This window comes from Tiliqua scincoides, chromosome 1 (assembly GCF_035046505.1).
Source record: "Tiliqua scincoides isolate rTilSci1 chromosome 1, rTilSci1.hap2, whole genome shotgun sequence".
NCBI lineage: Eukaryota > Metazoa > Chordata > Lepidosauria > Squamata > Scincidae > Tiliqua > Tiliqua scincoides.
In genome coordinates, this window is record NC_089821.1 from 146659662 (window position 1) to 146678492 (window position 18831).

At 43.8% G+C, this 18831-nt stretch overlaps 1 protein-coding gene across 1 annotated transcript in view; it reads left to right on the top strand.

Moving 5' to 3' along the window:
- The window catches only part of JAG1 (jagged canonical Notch ligand 1), a 49093-nt gene that overhangs the window by 11550 nt on the left and 18712 nt on the right, over window positions 1-18831 (top strand). The window contains exons 3-5 of the mRNA XM_066638960.1: window positions 4250-4301; window positions 14134-14388; window positions 15391-15451. Of these exons, the coding sequence (XP_066495057.1) occupies window positions 4250-4301; window positions 14134-14388; window positions 15391-15451 (368 nt within the window). The remainder of the gene's footprint in view (window positions 1-4249; window positions 4302-14133; window positions 14389-15390; window positions 15452-18831) is intronic.

Here is an 18831-nt window from a genome sequence, read left to right on the forward strand (position 1 = left end):
AAAAAAAAAAAAATGGGTGGATACCAAATCAGTGGAAAAATGACTTTAAAGACCCAAGTTTCTTGCTCCTCCATTGTCACCCCAGAATGCATTGGTATAGACACCATACTGCATTCAGCCGCTAGATGGGGTGAATAATGGAATGTCATGGAATGCAATTATAATTTAATAGCGCAAAGGTAGGAAATTGGATTTTGGTGCTTTTTTCCCCCTTGTTACAAGGCATTTAAAGGTAGACCCCAGAATCAGTGTTAAATCAGTGGATGCCAAGTCAGTGGATACTGAGGTTTGCATGTTTTTTTTAAAAAAATTTTTTTTCATATTTTTATACCGCCTTTCCTCCAAAGAGCTCAGGGCAGTGTACACAGCTGCTCCCCTCCCTTTGTCCTCACAACAACCCTGTGAGGTAGGGGAGGCTGGGAGAAAGTGACTGGCCCAAGGTCACCTAGGAAGCTTCATGGCTGAGGGGGGATTTGAACCTGGATCCTCCAGGTCTGAGTCCTGGAAGATCCTTTCCCCCCCCTCTCTCTCCCCCTTGGCTCTATCGGCAGTCTGGCTGGAGAATTCTAAACCTGTTGCAATCTCTGAGTAGTCTCCAGGGTCACAAGCCTCCTTGTGCACATTGCGGTAGTCCCTCCTACATGTGACCAAAGTAAGGTGTCTGTGGTCAGATCTTCCTTAAGAAAGCAGGACTGTAGCCTGCACACCAAGTGCCACTGGGCAGAACCCGCTATAGAGGCTTATATGACTGAATCCCACAACATTAGATAGCTCAGGGAAGTCTTTTGTATGGAGAAGCATTCAGTCATATGAGTGTGCATCTATAGGCTAAAGTTGTACAGCCTAGAGTACTTGAGTAAGAAATAGGCTGTGAAGAGAATGGCATGGTAACTTTAGGGGGTTCGTTCTGGCAGCAAACAAGTGTGGCATCCTTGTTGTGCATTGTCAAGACTTATTGACACATAGTATAGTGCTTTGGCTTGGAATAAAGCACAGAAGTCTGAGCCTTTCTTTCTTGCACCCCTTCTTACCCCTACCTAAGTTTCAGGCAAGAGTGGTGTTGTGTTTTTTGTGCGGGTTTTTTTTTGTGTGTGTGTTGGTGTTTTATTGAGCCCTTTCAGTGTCTCTGGCTAGCCTTCTGGTCAAGGTCAGATTTGCGGTAGTTAATTGGGTGTGACTCCCTCTCCAGGTTCGCTGCTGACTGTTGCCTAGTACCTTTTTAGTTTGATGGGATAAGATTCAGGATGTGGCATTCTTGTGTCTGACTAGTGTATTTATTCAGAGATGTGCAAGGGTCAGACATGGGCATGGGAAAAATTAAGCCTCTTCGTTGTATGCACGCATTCCTTGGATATCTTAATTGTTGATCTAGAGTGGGGATTGATGCGTACCCCTTAATCCTCAAACAACTCCTTGGTGCATGGTTTTCTGAGCCAGAAAACTATACTCGGGAGGGCTGGTTAAGAATGGGCAAATCTCCTGGTGTGTGTGTCTGTCATTGCAAAGGACTAGTCACCGAGAACAAGATCACTTTTTGCTGAGTCAAGTGGACTTGGCATGTTGGTGCGAAGAATGTGCAGGTTTTTGAGTCGACACAAAACCCTTGAGTTACATTTAAAGTTGTTGCCGGACTTGTTCTAGGATTCCTGATGAATGACACCCCAGTTGGCCAAAACAGACTGGCTATCTAATCTTGGAAAGTGATTTTTCTGGAACTAGCAAAGTTGTTTTGGGGGTTTTAAGAGACACCTTTTTTGCTAGAGCAGAGTCCTGTGTCGAACTGGAACATGGCGATGCAGGTATGTAATAACAGTAGTGCTTGCAGTAAATACTCAGCCTTGCCTTTTTCCCCTGGGGTGGGGTGTGCTAGTAAACAATGTTAAGAATGAGCAGGAACTGTTGCTATGCGTTGAAAGCAGACTATCTTCCAGAACGATTATGCAAGGCTAAAAGGAAAACATCCTCTTAACTGGAGGTAGCTTGAGTGACCATAATTGGGTCTTTGTTTTTCCGCGCAGAATGCTTCAAACTTGCTGTAACATGTTGGGGCTCTGTGCATTGACATAGGCTGGGAGTTGCTGCAATTAATCCCAGGTGGAAGGGTGCCTTGACAGGTAGAACTGCCTGTGAGTTAAGCTGAATGTATATTTATGTTGTGGCTCTGTCTTCATGCACTTTCAGCAGTATGTGTGGGGGGGGGGGGGAAGGAGGGTGTTTTTTTAGTCCAATGGCAACTCTTTTTTTTTCCTTTCAAAAAAAGTTGCATTTTGGTTGCGACTTGAGGAGAAGGCCTGTAATGTGGCAGTAACGAAATGTAGGAAAGCAAAAGGAGGTTTCGCCACTCATCGCAAGATGGGGCACGTGTCTCTGCTTGCTCAGCTTTTTGCTTACTTTTTGAGGCATTTTCCCACAGTTATCAGTGAACGAAATGGAATCCTTGTCTGCTTTCAATATGAAACATATTTAGGCTGCCGTCCAACACTGTGTCTATTTAAAAAAAAATAGAGGTTTTTTTCCCTCATTCAGAGGCTGCATGCTGAGCTAAGTCGTGAGAAATGAATTTGCTTTTTGACTCTTTAAAGAAGTCAGCCTTGTGCCTACACCTTGCACTTGTTTACTTTTCTTTCATGAAAGCTGGCTGTTTTCTAGTTCTGTTTAATTCTGTTCTGCCGTCCTTGCGAATGGATTGATAGCCAATTCTAACAGTGTCACTACGCATAAGGCATATTTAAACCTCCATGAGTCACAACTTTCTTTTTTTCTCTGCCTGATTAAGAGTCTTAAGTGTAATTTCCCTCCTCCCACATCCTGAAAAGCTACGGTGACCGAACTGTTACACCTGGTCACTGTAATATTTGGCACTTTCTCTTGAGGTGTTGGCTTGCGGAGTTGTATGATTGAGAAACCAGGTTTTCTGCGTTTGGTGTGTCTGCCTAAGTTTCTATCCCTCATGAGCCTTGTTGGGTTGCTTTGTTTTTAGAGAACAGTATTCAGCTGGGACAATCTTAAATCTTTGTGTGCCTTTTTCGAGCACTGCTAAAACCATAGCACTGAACTTGGAGAGTTTCATGGATGGGTAGTGATTGAGAGTACAGGATAGTATGCCAGTTGAAGTGCGTGCGCGTGCGCGTGCGTGTGCACGCATGTACGCAAAAGGATAATCTGGACTACATGTTGCATCTGGGTTAAAGGTGATGAGCTGCTATACCTGCTAGTCTGTAGTGACTGAGTTGCTGTATGAAAAAAATCAATTGCTAATAAATGCTAAAATGCTTTTGATCTTGGATTACTGGGGGTGTGCTTGTATTTCTGGCATTCCACTTTAAGTGACCTTAACCAAACACGGTTCTTATTTATTTATTTATTTTTTGGGAGCATTGCAGTGTGTTAGAACATATGGGAGCAGGAAAGGACCAATGTGGAAAGTGGATTGATTCCACCAGGTTTCTCCTTTCTTCTCTCCCCCCCCCCCCCCGGTTAGTAATGAAGGTGGTTTAAATGAAAACCATTGTGTATGTCAATGGTTACCGGCATTTAGGAGACCGTTTTGAGAAGCTTAATGAGGCTTTGAGTGTGCAGTAGTTCTGTTTCTTCCAAGCAGGTTTGCTGGAGTTGTACTTTTGCTTGCCTCCCCCCCACCCCACTTTGAGATTCATCAGTTTTTTTCCTCAGTTACCTGATACTTGTGGGAGCAGCAATGGCTTCTCGCAGACAAAGTGTTCAAAGGGGTGCTGAAAAGCAGTCTCTGGAGAGATTAGGATTCTGAAACTTGACAATGCAGCGCTAGCGACTCAGCTTGGCTTTCTGACTGGCAAGGATGATATTTTGTAAATGTGTCCCTGAAAATATATTTCTTTTTTTGCTTGTGCTCTGTGCCATTTTCTTCCTTGCCTAGTGCTTTACTTTAAAATCCCACTGAGTATGGCATCAACCAGTGGATGTTGAACTTCCTGCTTAAGTATGTAGGATGCATTAGCGATGACAAAGATAAGAGACCTTTCACCTCCAATTGCTTGAGTCAGACTGGATAAGTTGGCTTAGGCAGACTGGATAAGGTAGCTTAAGCAGCTGCAAGAGGATCACATTTGTCTCATCTGTAATCTATTGCCTATTTATGTTTAAAGGCGTACACAATCTTAATGAAAATCGCAATGCGTTTTCCCCACGTACCTTTTTAAAATGATGGTAACGCTGGTTGGGGAGGGGAATTTAAAAAGAAATTCTAACTAGTATTTGTTATGTTTTGCAGAGATCCTACACGTTGCTTGTTGAGGCCTGGGATTACAGTAACGACAGTGTTAGTAAGTATGCTCTCTCCTCTTTTCTTTCCCTTCTGAAATTTCTTGAATGGATAGTGCCAAGGGGCTATGCTTCCGCAGAGTTCCTGGATCCAAATGGGTCCTCCATGGAAAATGGGAGGGCGGCAGATGTTCAGCACATCTGTCTTGGCGTTGATTCCATGCCTGTAATGGAATCTGTTTTGTTCCCAGAACTCCTTGATGAGCTCTGTGTTGAGAGGATGTATGGGCAAATTGGCTAGCACAATGGGAACAACTTGGAACTTCTGGGGGTGAGGTTATAGTTTAGTGTTAGAGTACCTGCCTGGCATGCAGAAGGTCCCAGATTCCATTTCTGCCATCTCCAAGTAGGCCTGGGAAAGGGTCCCCCATCTGAAACCCTGAAGAACTACTCCTAGTCAGTGCACACAGTACTAAACTCGATCATGAATCTTATTTGGTATAAAGCAGCTTCACAAGTGTCATCTGTCAAATGATAGGTTCTCTTTCCTTGCTGATCCTGGACTTTGAGCAGAAAGGCCTCCCTACTTGGATAAGGAGTTTATTCACCTCGATGCAACCCCAACACTGTGGGTTAACACTTGCTAGTGAACTGTGGCTAGAACTGTGAGTTGCTGATAGTGAACATTTGCCAGGAGGTGAAGGTGAGGAAGTGTCTTGGAACTTTGCTGGAGTATCTTTCATTTTGGGGTCAGAAGCTGAACTTCATAGGTGCATCTTAGGGCAAGTGAAGTTCTGTTGGTGGTCCTCTGGCAAGGATTATGGAGGATGTCCATACGCCATAGATATCAGAAGTGTCCTCCAGTAACCTCTAACTTAAGCCACAGTGATGGTATTTAAGTTGCATCTGCCTATGGGATTATGACTGAAAATTTTTCAGCCCATATACTGTTTCCCCAAAGGGCTTCAAATGGCACAAATGTTGCAGAAATGAATGGGGCTTACAGAGTCGTCTTTGTCTTGGACGTGAACCATCCCATGATACTTTCTGCATGCAGTTGTGTCTCACATAAATGGCAGTTCATGGATGCACTTGCAGTACTGACAACTAGCTAAGCAGGGTCAGGCCTGGTTAGTACTTGGATGGGAGACTGCCTGGGAATACTGGGTGCTGTAGGCTTATACCATAGTCTTCGAGATTGAAGGTTGCCAACCATTGAGCCTGTGGAGGATGTTGTGGCAGATAACTGATGTCTGAAATTATACTTGAAAGTATCTGGTTAGAGATCCAAACTAGCTATTTAATGAGGATTGCCTCTTACAGAGGCATTCCTTGCGCCCTGCAACCTGTATCGCTTGCCAAAGTCATAGAATCAAATTCAAAGAACTGTGAAATTTGGAAACCCTCACGATCTATGCTTGGTAAAAGATTTCATAAGTATGTATTTATCATGTGGAAACTTCATGGTGTTGTGAAACTTGCCATATATCTTGCATTTTGGCTTGGATGCCAAAATAAACTGCTTTCTGACTCTAGTTGCTGCTGGAATACTTTTTGCCATACTTGCTAAAATGGTGTGATGGTACTGTTGAACTGAAATTCTTCAGGTCCCCACCCAAATGAGAGCTCGAGTGTTCAACTTTTGTAGGCTGCTGGTGTAATGGCAGCATAGGTCCCTGTGCTAAGATGGAAGTCGGAGTGGCTTAATGAAAACCTGAATTCATCAGTTTGTAACTCATGCAACTCTCTAAGGGCACAATCCTAACCAACTTTTCAGCACTGACCTAGCTGCAGTGCAGCCCAAGGTAAGGAAACAAACATGCCCTTACCTTGAGGAGGCACCCTTGACTGCATTGCATCCCCACTGCACGATGCAGTGCACACCACATTGGTACAGCTACGTCCATGCTGGAAAGTTGGTTAGGCTGCAATCCTGTCCACCCTTTCTGGTATTCAAGCCCTATTGAATACAGTAAGACTAAACATCTGAACGGATATGCATAGGATTGTGCCCGACAAAATAGCACTGTCTGTGTTGACCAGGATATGTTAATTGAACAGATAGGAAGCTGTGGGCCTTAACAGTAGTAACGAGCGTTTCACATCTGTGAATGGAGATGAAACGTGATCCTCTTCCTTTAGATGGATCTCTGTACCCTCTTGATTAGTGCCATCCTTGCACATGATAAAATACACTTGGTTCTGGAACCTCTTCTTGCAGCATTGTGAAAAAACTGTTTTCTTGATGAAACTACCCTCTCATTAGGTGCATCTTATTTAAGGATCTTTCAGATCTGCTCTAAATGGTCTCTGGCAGCTCCATCCCATGAGGGAGAGGAAAGTATTTTACAGGTGATGCTGACTGGAACTCTGAGAAAATGCTTTTCTCTTTTTTGAAAGGAAGCTCTTGTTTGCTGGAGGATCCCAGTTCTTTTCATTTTGAGTCTGGTACTATCTCTGCTTTGAATAGATCTCATCTTTATTTCATGAAACAGAATTTCCAAGACTGCACAAAGAATCCTTTATTTGCTCTAACATTCTGGAAGAAGAGTTGACTTCCAACAAAAATGTCAAGATGCGTTTTCTTGAACAACATGTTTGACCAAGTTCAGAAGAGGAATTGCACATGCTCGTGATTAAGCTTTGCAATAGATTTCAGCATTGTAGATTTTAATTGAATTGCATAAGAAACTCGCACAATGAATACTACTTAGCATGTTGCTTATTTGCCAATGGTAAACTCTTATTGTGTCACACAGAACTACAATGAATAGGTTTAGAATAGAATTCTCTGTGTTCTTTTCTTTGTCTGGAAGAATAAAGTGACATAAGTTCTTAAAAAGTTAAGCCACATTATTCGTTTTGAACAAAGAAAAGCTCTAAAAAGGGCACATACCTTTCACCATAGAAATATGAATTGTTCATAGACATACCTCTGTATTGTTTAGCATGTGAACTTTGCTCCATCTCCCAGAGCTTAAATTGGATAAAGGATTAAAAAAGCAGATAAAAAGTGTGCTATTTAAGATGGCCAGTTAGACCTAAATATGTAATGGATATCAAAACACCAGCACCAAAAACCCAAGTCAGAAAAATCCCCATTGGATCATGCTATCTAGTCCAGCACAAAACTTTCAATAGTTGCCAACCAGATGTTCTGCTTGTAGGTTTCCCAGGAGTGGCCACCCACCCCAACTATGAATGTTGACTTGTTCAGGCCTTGGCAAACTTTGAAACAGAGGAAGTTTTCATATTTCAGGACAGCCAATAAGAACATCTCCTGTCCAGACATGGCACATGAATGTCATCTTCCCTATCTCCTCCTTAATGGTTCTTTGAGGATGTGGCTGGAAGCAGAGGTAGTGGATCCTCTTCAGAATGATACCCAAGCGCGTTTATTAGTCTTTGGCAGCTGGTGACTGTAGAATAAAATATTGCTCAGAGCACTGCCTTCAGGCATGCTCCAGTCTCACTTTCAGGCATGAACTGCCTGGAAAAACAGCAGATCAAACACTGACTGAAGTCTTGCCCATCTCTGCTGGCTCCTACTGCTGCCATTGTCTCCTACCCACCATTCAATGCCTCTGGTACTGGCTGGGAAACGTGCAGAGGCAGTGGTAGTGAATGATGGATTGGGGAAGGGCATGGCTTCAGCCGGTGCCAGATTAGCTGCTGGTATGTCTTAACAGTTCAGGCACGAACCTGGCAGAAGGGTACACTTGGCGTTCTCTTGGCCTTGCAACTGTCTTCAGACTTGAATTGCATAGGGGCTTCAGGAAGGTTAAGAAGAGGCAGTTGCTTTGTTCTGCTTTTGGAGGAGGAACTTTGTGACTGTGTTCTGTCTGCATCACCTCTGGAGGCCGTTAAAGGGCTTTGTTTTGCCAAATTATTTTTCCACTGGTAGCATAGCATTGTCACAGAATGGAGTCTTGACCAAGATGAAATACTTCATGGTTGGAGTATCCCCGCTGCTTCATCCCAAGGGAGCAAGTCTGTTTTGTAAGGGTTTGGAAGCGACATCATTCTCCTAGCAAAGGTTAAGGTGACCCAACTGGCTTGCAGTGGTTTGTGGCCAGGACCAACCACAGAGGGGGTGGGGTTCTACAGTGGCCTTCCCAGGCTCCTCTTTTCACCCAAGAGAGGTATTCCACATATCTTTTGTTAATGCAAGTGGGCCTTAGTGCTCTCAGTTCCTGTATTAGCCCAAGCAGCTTGCCAAAGGTGGGGGCACATCCTCTGCTAACCTGGGTGAGATACCTGGCCTTCCTCTCTCTCCTGCCTCGTCCCCCCCTCCCGTTGGGTCCTCTCTGCACTCTCTCTCCTCCTTTCCTGTGTCTTCCCTTGGTTCTCATCTTCTTCCTGGTCCTGTCTCTGTCCTTCTTAAATAAAGTCTGTCCCAGATTTATTCAAATGCTGTGTAGCCTGCTTTTCCCTCTGGATCAGGGGTGCCAAAACCCCAGCCTGGGGGCCACTTGTGGCCCCTGGGGGCTCCCAGTCAGGCCCTCGGAGAGCCCCCAGTCTCCAATGAACCACTGGCCCTCTGGAGACCTGCTGGAGCTTGTGCTGGCCCGATGCAACTGCTCTCAGCATAAGGACGACTGTTCAACCTCTCACAGGAGCTGTGGAACGAGGGCTCCCTCCTCTGCTTGCTGTGTCATGTCTGTGTTGCAGCAGCGGCAGCAAAGGAAAGGCCGACCTTGCTTTGTGCAAGGCCTTTTATAGGCCTTGAGCTATTGCAAGGCCTTCTTTCATTCATGTAAGTTCCATCTCTAATATATTCATTTATGTAAATTCAAATTTTAAATGTAAATTCTTTTTTTATTCCTGGCCCCCAGCAGAATGTCAGAGAGATGATGTGGCCCTCCTGATAAAATGTTTGGACACCTCTGCTCTGGATAAACAGAGGGCTTAAATCAGTATACAACCCATAGGAGCAAAAAATGTGAACAAATGATAAAATAAAAACTTAAACAAAATACAACCACGTGCTCTGTATCTGCCCGCTGCTGTTGTCTTTCCTCTTTGCTTCTCACCGGCTTTCTCACTTGGATTGCTTTGTACATCTTTCCTCCCTGACCCAGTCTCTCTAGCCTTTTCTTGCCCCTCTCCGCCCCAGCTAGAAACTGCTGCCGCACTTTGCATCTTGGATGGCAGTGATCTCATGCAGGGGATATTGTTGGGCTTCGGGACCAGAGACCTGCCATGCACAACAGCTCTGGTTGATGGGGCTTGCCATGAACTTTTTTTAACTGTGCTATACCTGGACTTCATTGTTGCGTGGTTGGCAACCTTCAGTCTCGAAAGACTATGGCAGGGGTGCTCACACTTTTTTGGCTCGAGAGCTACTTTGAAACCCAGCAAGGCCCGGAGATCTACCAGAGTTTTTTTTACAATGTTCGCGTCATCATAACATATAACATTTATGTATACAATGTATGTTGGTGTACCTTGAGCCCCACTGAGTATAACAGGACTTACTCCTGAGTAGACATGCCTAGGATTAGGCTGTGAGGCTGCAATCCTAGCCACACTTACCTGGGAGTAAGCCCCATTGAGTACAATGGGCCTTACTCCCGGCGTTTCCTCCCAGAGGCACCTGAAGGGGGGGGGGTCGGCACTCCGCGAACTACTCATTTTGCTTCGCGATCTACCGGTAGATCGCGATCCACCTATTGAGCACCCCTGGACTATGGTATAAGCCTACAGCACCCAGTATTCCCAGGTGGTCTCCCATCCAAGTACTAACCAGGCCTGACCATGGTTAGCTTCCAAGCAACTGTTACCCTGCACATGCCCAATCTTGTCTGATCTTGGAAGCTAACCATGGTCAGGCCTGGTTAGTACTTGGATGGGAGACCGCCTGGGAATACCGGGTGCTGTAGGCTTATAGCATAGTCTTTCGAGACTGGAGGTTGCCAACCATTGTTGCATTGCTTCTTCATAGTATTTAGAAGAACCAGTGGAATAATACTCTCTGGTGGTGACCATGGTTTTGTAGGAGTGGTGTTTTCTCTTGGAGCATATACCACTTGGCCCTGAACTTTAAGGTGATGATCACATGTTAGCAACCATCTGTAGCAAAATACGGGGGGGGGGTGTAGCTGCAAATCCGTATCTGGATTCACTTATCCATGGATTGGGTCTGTGGTCGTCACCCCCCCACACACACACACACACCCTGGCAGCGAGGGAAGCTTGTGGATACCAGGGCACACCTGTATCTTGAAATGTGCCAGAGTTTCTTCAAGAAGTGAAATTGAAGCATTATCTCATGATGGTTGTTGTACCCACCCCCCTCTAGTAGCTTTAGAAGTTGAAATCTAGTAAGAATTGGAGACTAGGGGCATCTGTTTTCATGAACAAAAGTATTCTGCAGTCAGATGAATATCTGTATTCATAAATAAATCATGTATTTGTGTTAAAGGCTCTTGAAGGTGTGCTGCTTTACTGTTACGTGTTGATTCTTAGCAGCCCTTTAAACTCAGGTGCTTGTAAATCCTTCTCATGAAAAGTTGCCATGAGGATAGTGGGAGACTAAAAAAAAAATCCAATTTCTGAAAATTGGGGGGCACTTTGACTAGGTTCTCACCAGGTCTTGGCCTGGGAATATTCAATATTCAACTAATATTCAAGGATCAACTCTGTGAAATGGTAATGGTGCTCTGTGAATGATTAAGAGTCTCTTTGCATGTGTATGAAGTAGCTTTTCATAACTGATAAACAATGTCCTAATTCCACATATGATATTGGAAAAGAGTCTTCTGGGGAAACTGAGAACCACTATGGCCAAAAGGTTTTGGATTGGTGTACTTGGGGCATTGCTTTGGATATAGAAAGGCCAGTATGCTATTGTTAGTTAAAAATCTCTGGCGGCTGAGCTGAATCTTTTCCCAGGACCTTGGAACGCTGCAGTCAGAGTATGCAGCACTGGACTGGGATTGGACTGATGGATAGATAGATAAATGGGCTTCACATGTGAGTGTATGTACTTGGCCATTCTTTTCTCACCATTCTGTTCTCAAAGTAGCAATTGCCATTGAATTACATGCACTCTTCATTCTTTTGTCTTTGCAGTACTCGCTCTGCTTTTCCAAAACACTGAACTGGTACTTTGTACAGAGTCTGTTCCCAATCTAGTTCAGCCTCTCTGTCATCAGAGAATAGAAATAATAGTTAATATTGCATCACATGATTAGTCTTATTGTGGTTTCTGTGGATCTTGACTTGCAGAAGTAATCTGAATGGACTTGCAGATGCGCTTGGCCAAAAATATCCCAGGATTCATATACTTGAGAATAACTTTCTTCCCCATCCCCGCCCTTCCATTCCTAATTGAATCTTCCCTTTCGATTGGGAACTTGTGGTTCCTGCTTGGACAATGGGAAGAGTAAAATCACTTTCTCTCTAAGCTGGCAGATTTTCCTTTTGCACTGTCTGCCGCCATGGGATTGCTAGTCATTAACCTTCCATCTTTGTGGCCCGGTAATGGCAGGTTTGTAGAGCTTTGAACTAATTTCCTTTTTGGTTAATGTGTGCTGCCAAGATGGGAGGCGGGAGAGGGAGCGTAGTATATGTGGAAAATCATGCTAAAACTGGTTGCAAGAGCCATGCCTCGTGCTGCAGACTGGGCCCACTTTTTTTGGTCTGTTTTCTTGCCACGTGATTCCTCTCAATTCCTTCTGGGCCAAGGTTTGTGTGAAGCTACGTCAGCCCTCACGCAACTGCTCATACTTACTGTTCTGGTGGCAGAGCTAGGAAATGAAGCATGCAGGCAAGTTGTATTGTGTCCTCAATACCCTGAACCAGGATGAAACCAAAGGCCAGAGCAGCCCCATCTGGCTTTCATGTGTGAATTCTCCTTGGAAGTACATCCTTTCTTAGGGAAAGAGAACATGCAGCCATGACTACTTCTTAAAAAGAACTATTTGGTGAGGTTTGAGAATTGTATCCTGAATACGACTTCTCTGTGATGCATGGGATTCCCTTCCCCCATTTTTATTATTTCCATAGAGCTTAAGCCCATATCAAGGAAGGCCCATAGCTCTATGGTGGAGTGCATATTTTGCATGTAGAAGATCCCAAATTCAGTCCCAGTCCCTGAATCAATAGGCTTCCTGGTAGTCGGACGAGAAAAACATGTGCCTGTGACCTTGGGGAGTTGCTGCCAGTCACTGCAGACAACATTTCTTTCTTTAGCTGTCTAAACTGTTTGTTGAAAAGCAGTATATATATATTAATCTAGGCTAGGTGGACCAGTGATCTGACTGGGTAGAAGCAGCATTATATGTTCATCTGGGATCTTGTGATATTGGAAAGGGTCCCAAAGTCTGCCACAGTCTGGGAATCTTCTTGGTTCGGCGACTCGGCTGGATTGTGTAGGAGCGCAATGTTCATTACACGATATGACCAAGATAAGGAGCAAAGTCTTGTCTATCAGCACAGGTATTCTTGAACCTGGGACCAAACTTCCGAGATTCCTTATAGTGTCTCAATTGGGTTTAATATTTTTATAGCAGCTCTGCCCTGCTGCTTGTGTATACCCAAGCACTGTTTCTAGCTAGTATGTATGTTTTCCTTTTTTTCTCTCTCCTGGTTTTCTTCTTGTTTGATGGGGCGGGAGGGGGGCTCTTGCGTAGTGTCTACAAGCACCTTTTGGATGTTTTATGATAGATTTTCAGCCGGCAGTCGAGCACTGCTAGTGAGCAAGTCATAAGGCAGTGTCAGATCATTGAAGTCGCGAGACTGTCCTACAAAGTGAAATACCGCAGATGTATACCATGTTCCAAGCAAATGTGAAATATTAGGATTTTCAGGGATAATGTAGCTGCTCAGGGTCTCTTAAAAAAAACAAAAACTGAGAAGGAAGAGATGCCTAGAATCAAACTTCTCAGGTCAGAGGAAACGGACATGTGAAAACCAGTATCTAACATCCACAGAAGTTTCTTAAATGTACCGATTCTAAAAAAGGATCATCTTTTACATGGTGCCACGTGTCATTGCTTTGCTCAGAAGGGTGAGCGTTTCTCGCTTATACCTGCCTGTCTAGAAATTTTTGGCACTAGCCTGTCAAGAATAAATAGGCTATTGCAACACAGCTACTGTGTATGGCCTGAGGGCTTTATAAACACTATGCGAAAGGACACCATATGAATAGATGAATCATCGGAGCCAAGTGTAGAGCATAACAATTGGAGCAACTCTGCTGCCATTTGAACCTTTTTGAATTGTATGTCATGAGTCTGTCTTTAGTTTGGAGTTTTTTCTTCCACTGAAAGTTATGGGGGAGAGTTTCCATACAGGCTGTGCTTTGGTGAAACCTCTTGCCTTCAAGGTGGCCGAGAGACAGTTTTGAGATAGTAATGACTAGTAGTACTCTTTATCCGCTCTTTGCACCTTCAAAGTAGTCCTATATAAATAACCCTGCTGATGATTCAGCTATCTTGCTATTTAGATAAATTTGGCAGCTCTTAGCTTGTGCCTGCCTTATGTAAGGTTTCTTATAAACTATCCCTGCTCACTAGCAAGCAACAGATCAGTGGCTTTCTGCAAGTGTGTGCAGAGTGAAATGGGGGTGTGTGTTTGTTCCGAATGATAGTGTACACACAGTGCAGTGGTTGCTGCATTACATAGAAGTGATACCTGTATGGGTGGGTGGTTGTATTTGTGTGAGAAAAAGCCCCAAGCTTGGAAAAGGATCCAGGTTTCCTGTGATGACTACAGGCTTATCCATCAGGCAGCCCTGAACTTCCAACTGTAGTTGCAACACTCTTACATTTTCTGTCTATAATGCTGGTTACCTTTCTGTCAGTGTAGATGGGGAGCAGCTTTGCAGTGAGATGTGCAAGTGCTTCTTCTGATTTGTGTGTTTCTTTTTTGTGTGTCTCTCTTTAAAAGATGCCGATAGCATTATAGAGAAAGCCTCTCACTCTGGTATGATCAACCCAAGCCGGCAGTGGCAGCCTTTGAAGCAAAATGCAGGCGTGGCTCACTTTGAGTACCAGATCCGGGTCACTTGTGATGAACACTACTATGGCTTTGGCTGCAATAAGTTCTGTCGACCGAGAGATGACTTCTTTGGGCACTACACCTGTGATCAGAATGGCAACAAAACTTGCCTGGAAGGCTGGATGGGCCTTGACTGCAACAAAGGTTTGTGATTTATCTGTGTGTGTGTATTCTGTGACTGATCTGCTTCCTTGGTTGGCCTTTGAATTCTAGGGGGCAGAGATTCATGTTTGTCAGGTTTCAGCTTGCCTGAAAAATCTGAACAGGACAGTTAACCAACCACTGGGATGAGTTAGTTATTTTACTATACCCCTACGTGAGGTGGGTCTATGTCTAGTGAATCCTATTGGAGGCCATGAATACACTTCTCAGCAACTCTAAAGACCTCTGGTGTTGGACCTGGGAAGCACCCATGCCTGAGGCCATAGAAGCCTGCTGCCAGGCAGGGCAGACAACAATGGTCTGAGTTGCAATAAGGTAATGATCTGGAATGGTCTGAGTTGCAATAAGGTAATGATGAATATTCAGCAGGGAGCAATTAGGATACACTTCAAAGCAGGAACAAGCAAGGTTTCCTTTTTAATACTCAGGTGACAACTGATACACAGTTGATTGTATTTGTTCTGTCTGCTCTCATTTGCAGTGATGGTATCAGTGCATCATAAATAATAACCTTGAACTATAGACATTGATGATATGTCTTAAGTGCTAGATCGGTTGCCATTATAATGTGTGGGCGGCTGTGTTGATACAAAAGCCAGTCAGCTGCCTCTTAAAGAGAACAAAAACACTCTTGAGGAAGTGGGAGGGCTCTTGCTTGTAGCATTAAAATAAGAAATGGAGAATATGACTAAGGACTCATGTCTTTTAAAAAAAATTCCTTTCTGAGTCGATACAAGACCTTTGATAGGGACCACGGTGTGATCCCTTATAATAGCTTACTAGAATTGCTGTCATGAGGCATTACCTACCTCAGTTTCTTTTCCAGTAGACTTGATACAAGGGACCTGTTTTAAACCTTGGCTTTGGTAGGATTACAGGGCTAGCTGAAGATTAAAACATTCCCACGAGGGTGAGGGTCCAGGAAAGGGCCTGTGCTGTTCAAACCCCCTCATCTAATGTTTCCCTTTTCTTTTCTCTCCACAGCCATCTGTCGTCAGGGTTGTAGCCCCAAACATGGGTCCTGCAAGATTCCTGGAGAGTGCAGGTAAATGAAACACAACTCCTTAGCCATGGGGAGGTGTACAGATTAAGCATGGGGCAAGCAATGACAGCAGGAGTAAGTGTCTCTTGCTCTGCATTCTTGACATTAAGTTCGTGTTCTTCATACCAGTCTTGGTGAGGTAAAGTGTAAACATACCAGAGGCTTCTCTTTGGGGAGTTTGCTTGCTGTAAAATACCAGCGCTTGTAAATCAAGTATGGAGGCAAAGGGACAAAATGCACTGAATGTTTTGTAATGAGCTGTGGCGAAGTTCTTCATAGTGTGTGTGTGTGTGTGTGTGTAATCTGCTGATCAAGGCATTTTCCTGTAGTACGTATAATTACACGACTGCTTTCACCCCTCCCCTCAGCTTTTCCCATCAATAGGCAAAAGTCAAACATTCTTTAGAATAGGATTAATGCAATCTCTTGGTTCCTCTGCTGTTGGGAGCCAGACTTGAGAGTGATGAGAGGTTAATAGCTGGGATGGAATCTTGTCCGTAGATACTGATGAAGGCAGTGTTTTGCCGTCATCCTTTGAAGTCTCTCTTCTGTGCTGGCCAACAGACAAGGAAAAAACTGTGTGCGTATTGCCAAGCAATTTAAGTGTTCTTCTGGAAATCCAAGAATTATGGCACACTCTTTCAGTATTTCTAATATTAGTAGTGGGTTTCTCTCTGATACTTGGGGTGAGGTTGCTGGGTGTCAGGACACACATGTATGCTTTTGTTTCTTAAAGATTTTTGTTAAAACAAACAGGTGTAGAACCGGGGGGGGGGGCTCATGACCCAGGAAACACTATCATCTACGTCTTTTATAAGATACGAGACTCCAACATTGTTGGGGTGAATAGGACTGAAGCCAGCCTGCTCTAGTATAGTAGATAATGTGGGAAAGGGTCCAATGACACCAGTGTTTCATTCTCACTTGTCAAATATAAACCAAAGTTAATATGAAGGTGCATGTCTTTCTCAAACCTGGCTGCTTTATTGTACTCCTTTACATCCAGTTCTGGAGTTTGTTTGTTCGTTCTTTGTGATGGTGAGTTCTGCAGATTGGAGTGATGGCTGACTCCACTATCACTCTGATTAAATATGAAGCTCTGGTATCGTGTGTGTAAATAAGAAAAAATTAGTCGGGATGGAGACTTGCCCACTCTTTTAATATATAAATGCTCTATTAAGCCACATAACCAGTTCAGCTCAAGATCTTTCATAAATTGTTGGGGTAGAGGCAGTAAATTACAGTAGGGGTTTTGAATTCAGGGCAGCTTTATGCATTCTGTGATTAGGTGTACTGGGGGGGAATCTTTTGCATGCATACTTCACAAGTGTTATAAGCGTGTTTCACACACATGTACGATTCAGATATAGTCCAGGATCTGGAATATTCACTTAATAACAAACATGTGTGTGTTGCCCCAACCCACGATTGGCTATGAAATGGTCCTTAAGACAAGGATGGTGTTAACAATCCGACTAGCCCCAGCATTTGAAGGCATGTTGTTTTTATGGCTTTATCTGTCTAGGCAGCATTGGGCTAAGTTGGGCGGTGGCATTTGCTCCATTTTGGCTGGACTGGATCCCAAAAAGCCTATGAACCAAAGCTGCAAAAGATTTGTGCTTCTGTCATCCAGCTAAAAGTGCCTTACGGGGTTTGCCCACATTCTTTGCTAGCCAGAACAACAGGCTTTGTTTCAAGAGTTCAAGCCTTACTCTGTGTCTCACCTCCCACTCGCTGCCCAGACATGCACTAGTGCCCTTATTTACTTAAGGTGCAATTTTCCCACACTTCTTTCGCATAGTCCTCCACCAGTGTAGTTATCCTTCCTGATACCCCCCAGCCTCAATTATATCCTCTTGGACTTGAGGAAACAAGATTATAATTCTATTTCCATTAAATTGGGATGAGTCATCTGAAACGTTACAAATCCTGCAGAGTTTAAAAATAAAACTCCACCAAAGCTGCTCAGCTGCAAAACTTTAATGTTTAGAGGTATCTCTCTCCCCCCCCCCCCTCATTTTAGAAGCAGCTTGGAGCAAAAGATACATTCTGGTAAAATGAAATGGATGTGGATCTGTTTGCCAACCACATGAGAATGTGACTCTGCATGTAGTATTAATCTGGAAAGGCATAATGAATTATTTTGCTACTGTTAGGGCTGCTGGGGTTTTCTGAAATTTGGCTGTTGCTGGCTTTTGGAATGGGTTTGTCTACATAGAACTTGCCTGTCCTCGGCAAGTAAAGTCAGGTTGCTGGAGATCTTGTAAAGAGAGTGAAAGTGGGTGGGTGGTTTAGCTCCTTGATCTCTGAGTAGTGCCTGTTGCAGTGGCTACCAAGGCTCAGCTTGTCTATTCTGGGTGCTTTTTACACAGAAATCACTTAATATGTACAGGTCTGTAGAAGTTTGCAATACGAAACCAAATTGATCTTTGTCTGCTTCATGGTTTCTATATCTCAAAGACTCTGTCTTCTCCAGCGGTGTGTTGCTTGTAATATTTTGTTGCCCTCAGTTTATCAGAGACATCAAAACAAACCGGCAAATGCTTTGAACAGAGCCTCTCTCATAGCTGATTTTTTTAATTAATTAGGGGAGTGGTTGGAGGTTTTTAGATGAAGTGTTAAAACTTACTGCTTGCTGTAGGTGATTAGCCCTTGGACAGATCCTTATCGCTTTTCCCATGACAAGGATTTGCTGGGCAGAGAATAGGGTGCGTTTTTTTTGGTGCGTTTTGTTGTTTTTGAAAATTGAAAGCCTAACTGACTGGGATGGAAAAGGTTTATTTTGGTAATCTAGGGCCAGCTTAGTGAGTAATTGCAGCTGATGACTCGTTCCCAGGTCTGGGGAATGAAATGCGCTTTCAGTCAACCCATGATTTCACGCTTTTGGCTCCTCTCCTTCCTCAATATTTTAAAATAAAATGGCAGCCTCTCAATCTGGAATGCATTCAGAACTGGAGATCTGTCTCAATGCCCCATACGTGTGTTTGCATTTGTTGGGGGAGGGTGGGCTTCTTGGCTATTGGATTACTCTCTGCTTGCTTTGTGTTATTACATCAAATTAGTTTCTTTAGCTAAATTGGGACTTTAAAACACACATTCAGCACTTGAGCCAAACTCGAGATAAAATCACCTTGGGTCTGGGTTTGCTGTGTTCCACTACATCTGGAGAAGAAAACGTTGCGTTTAAAAAAGGGAACATGAGCAGATGGCAAATGCTGCAATGTATGTCCAGCTTAGTATATTATAAAAATGGAAACATCAGCAGTAGTGTGACTGCGGCCCCAGATAATATCTTCTAAAAGAAGATGCTTCTCTTCCCCTCCCCCCCCACCAATCTCACTATTGCATAGAAAAGAGCAGTTTACAGTTCGTTGACGTGTCAG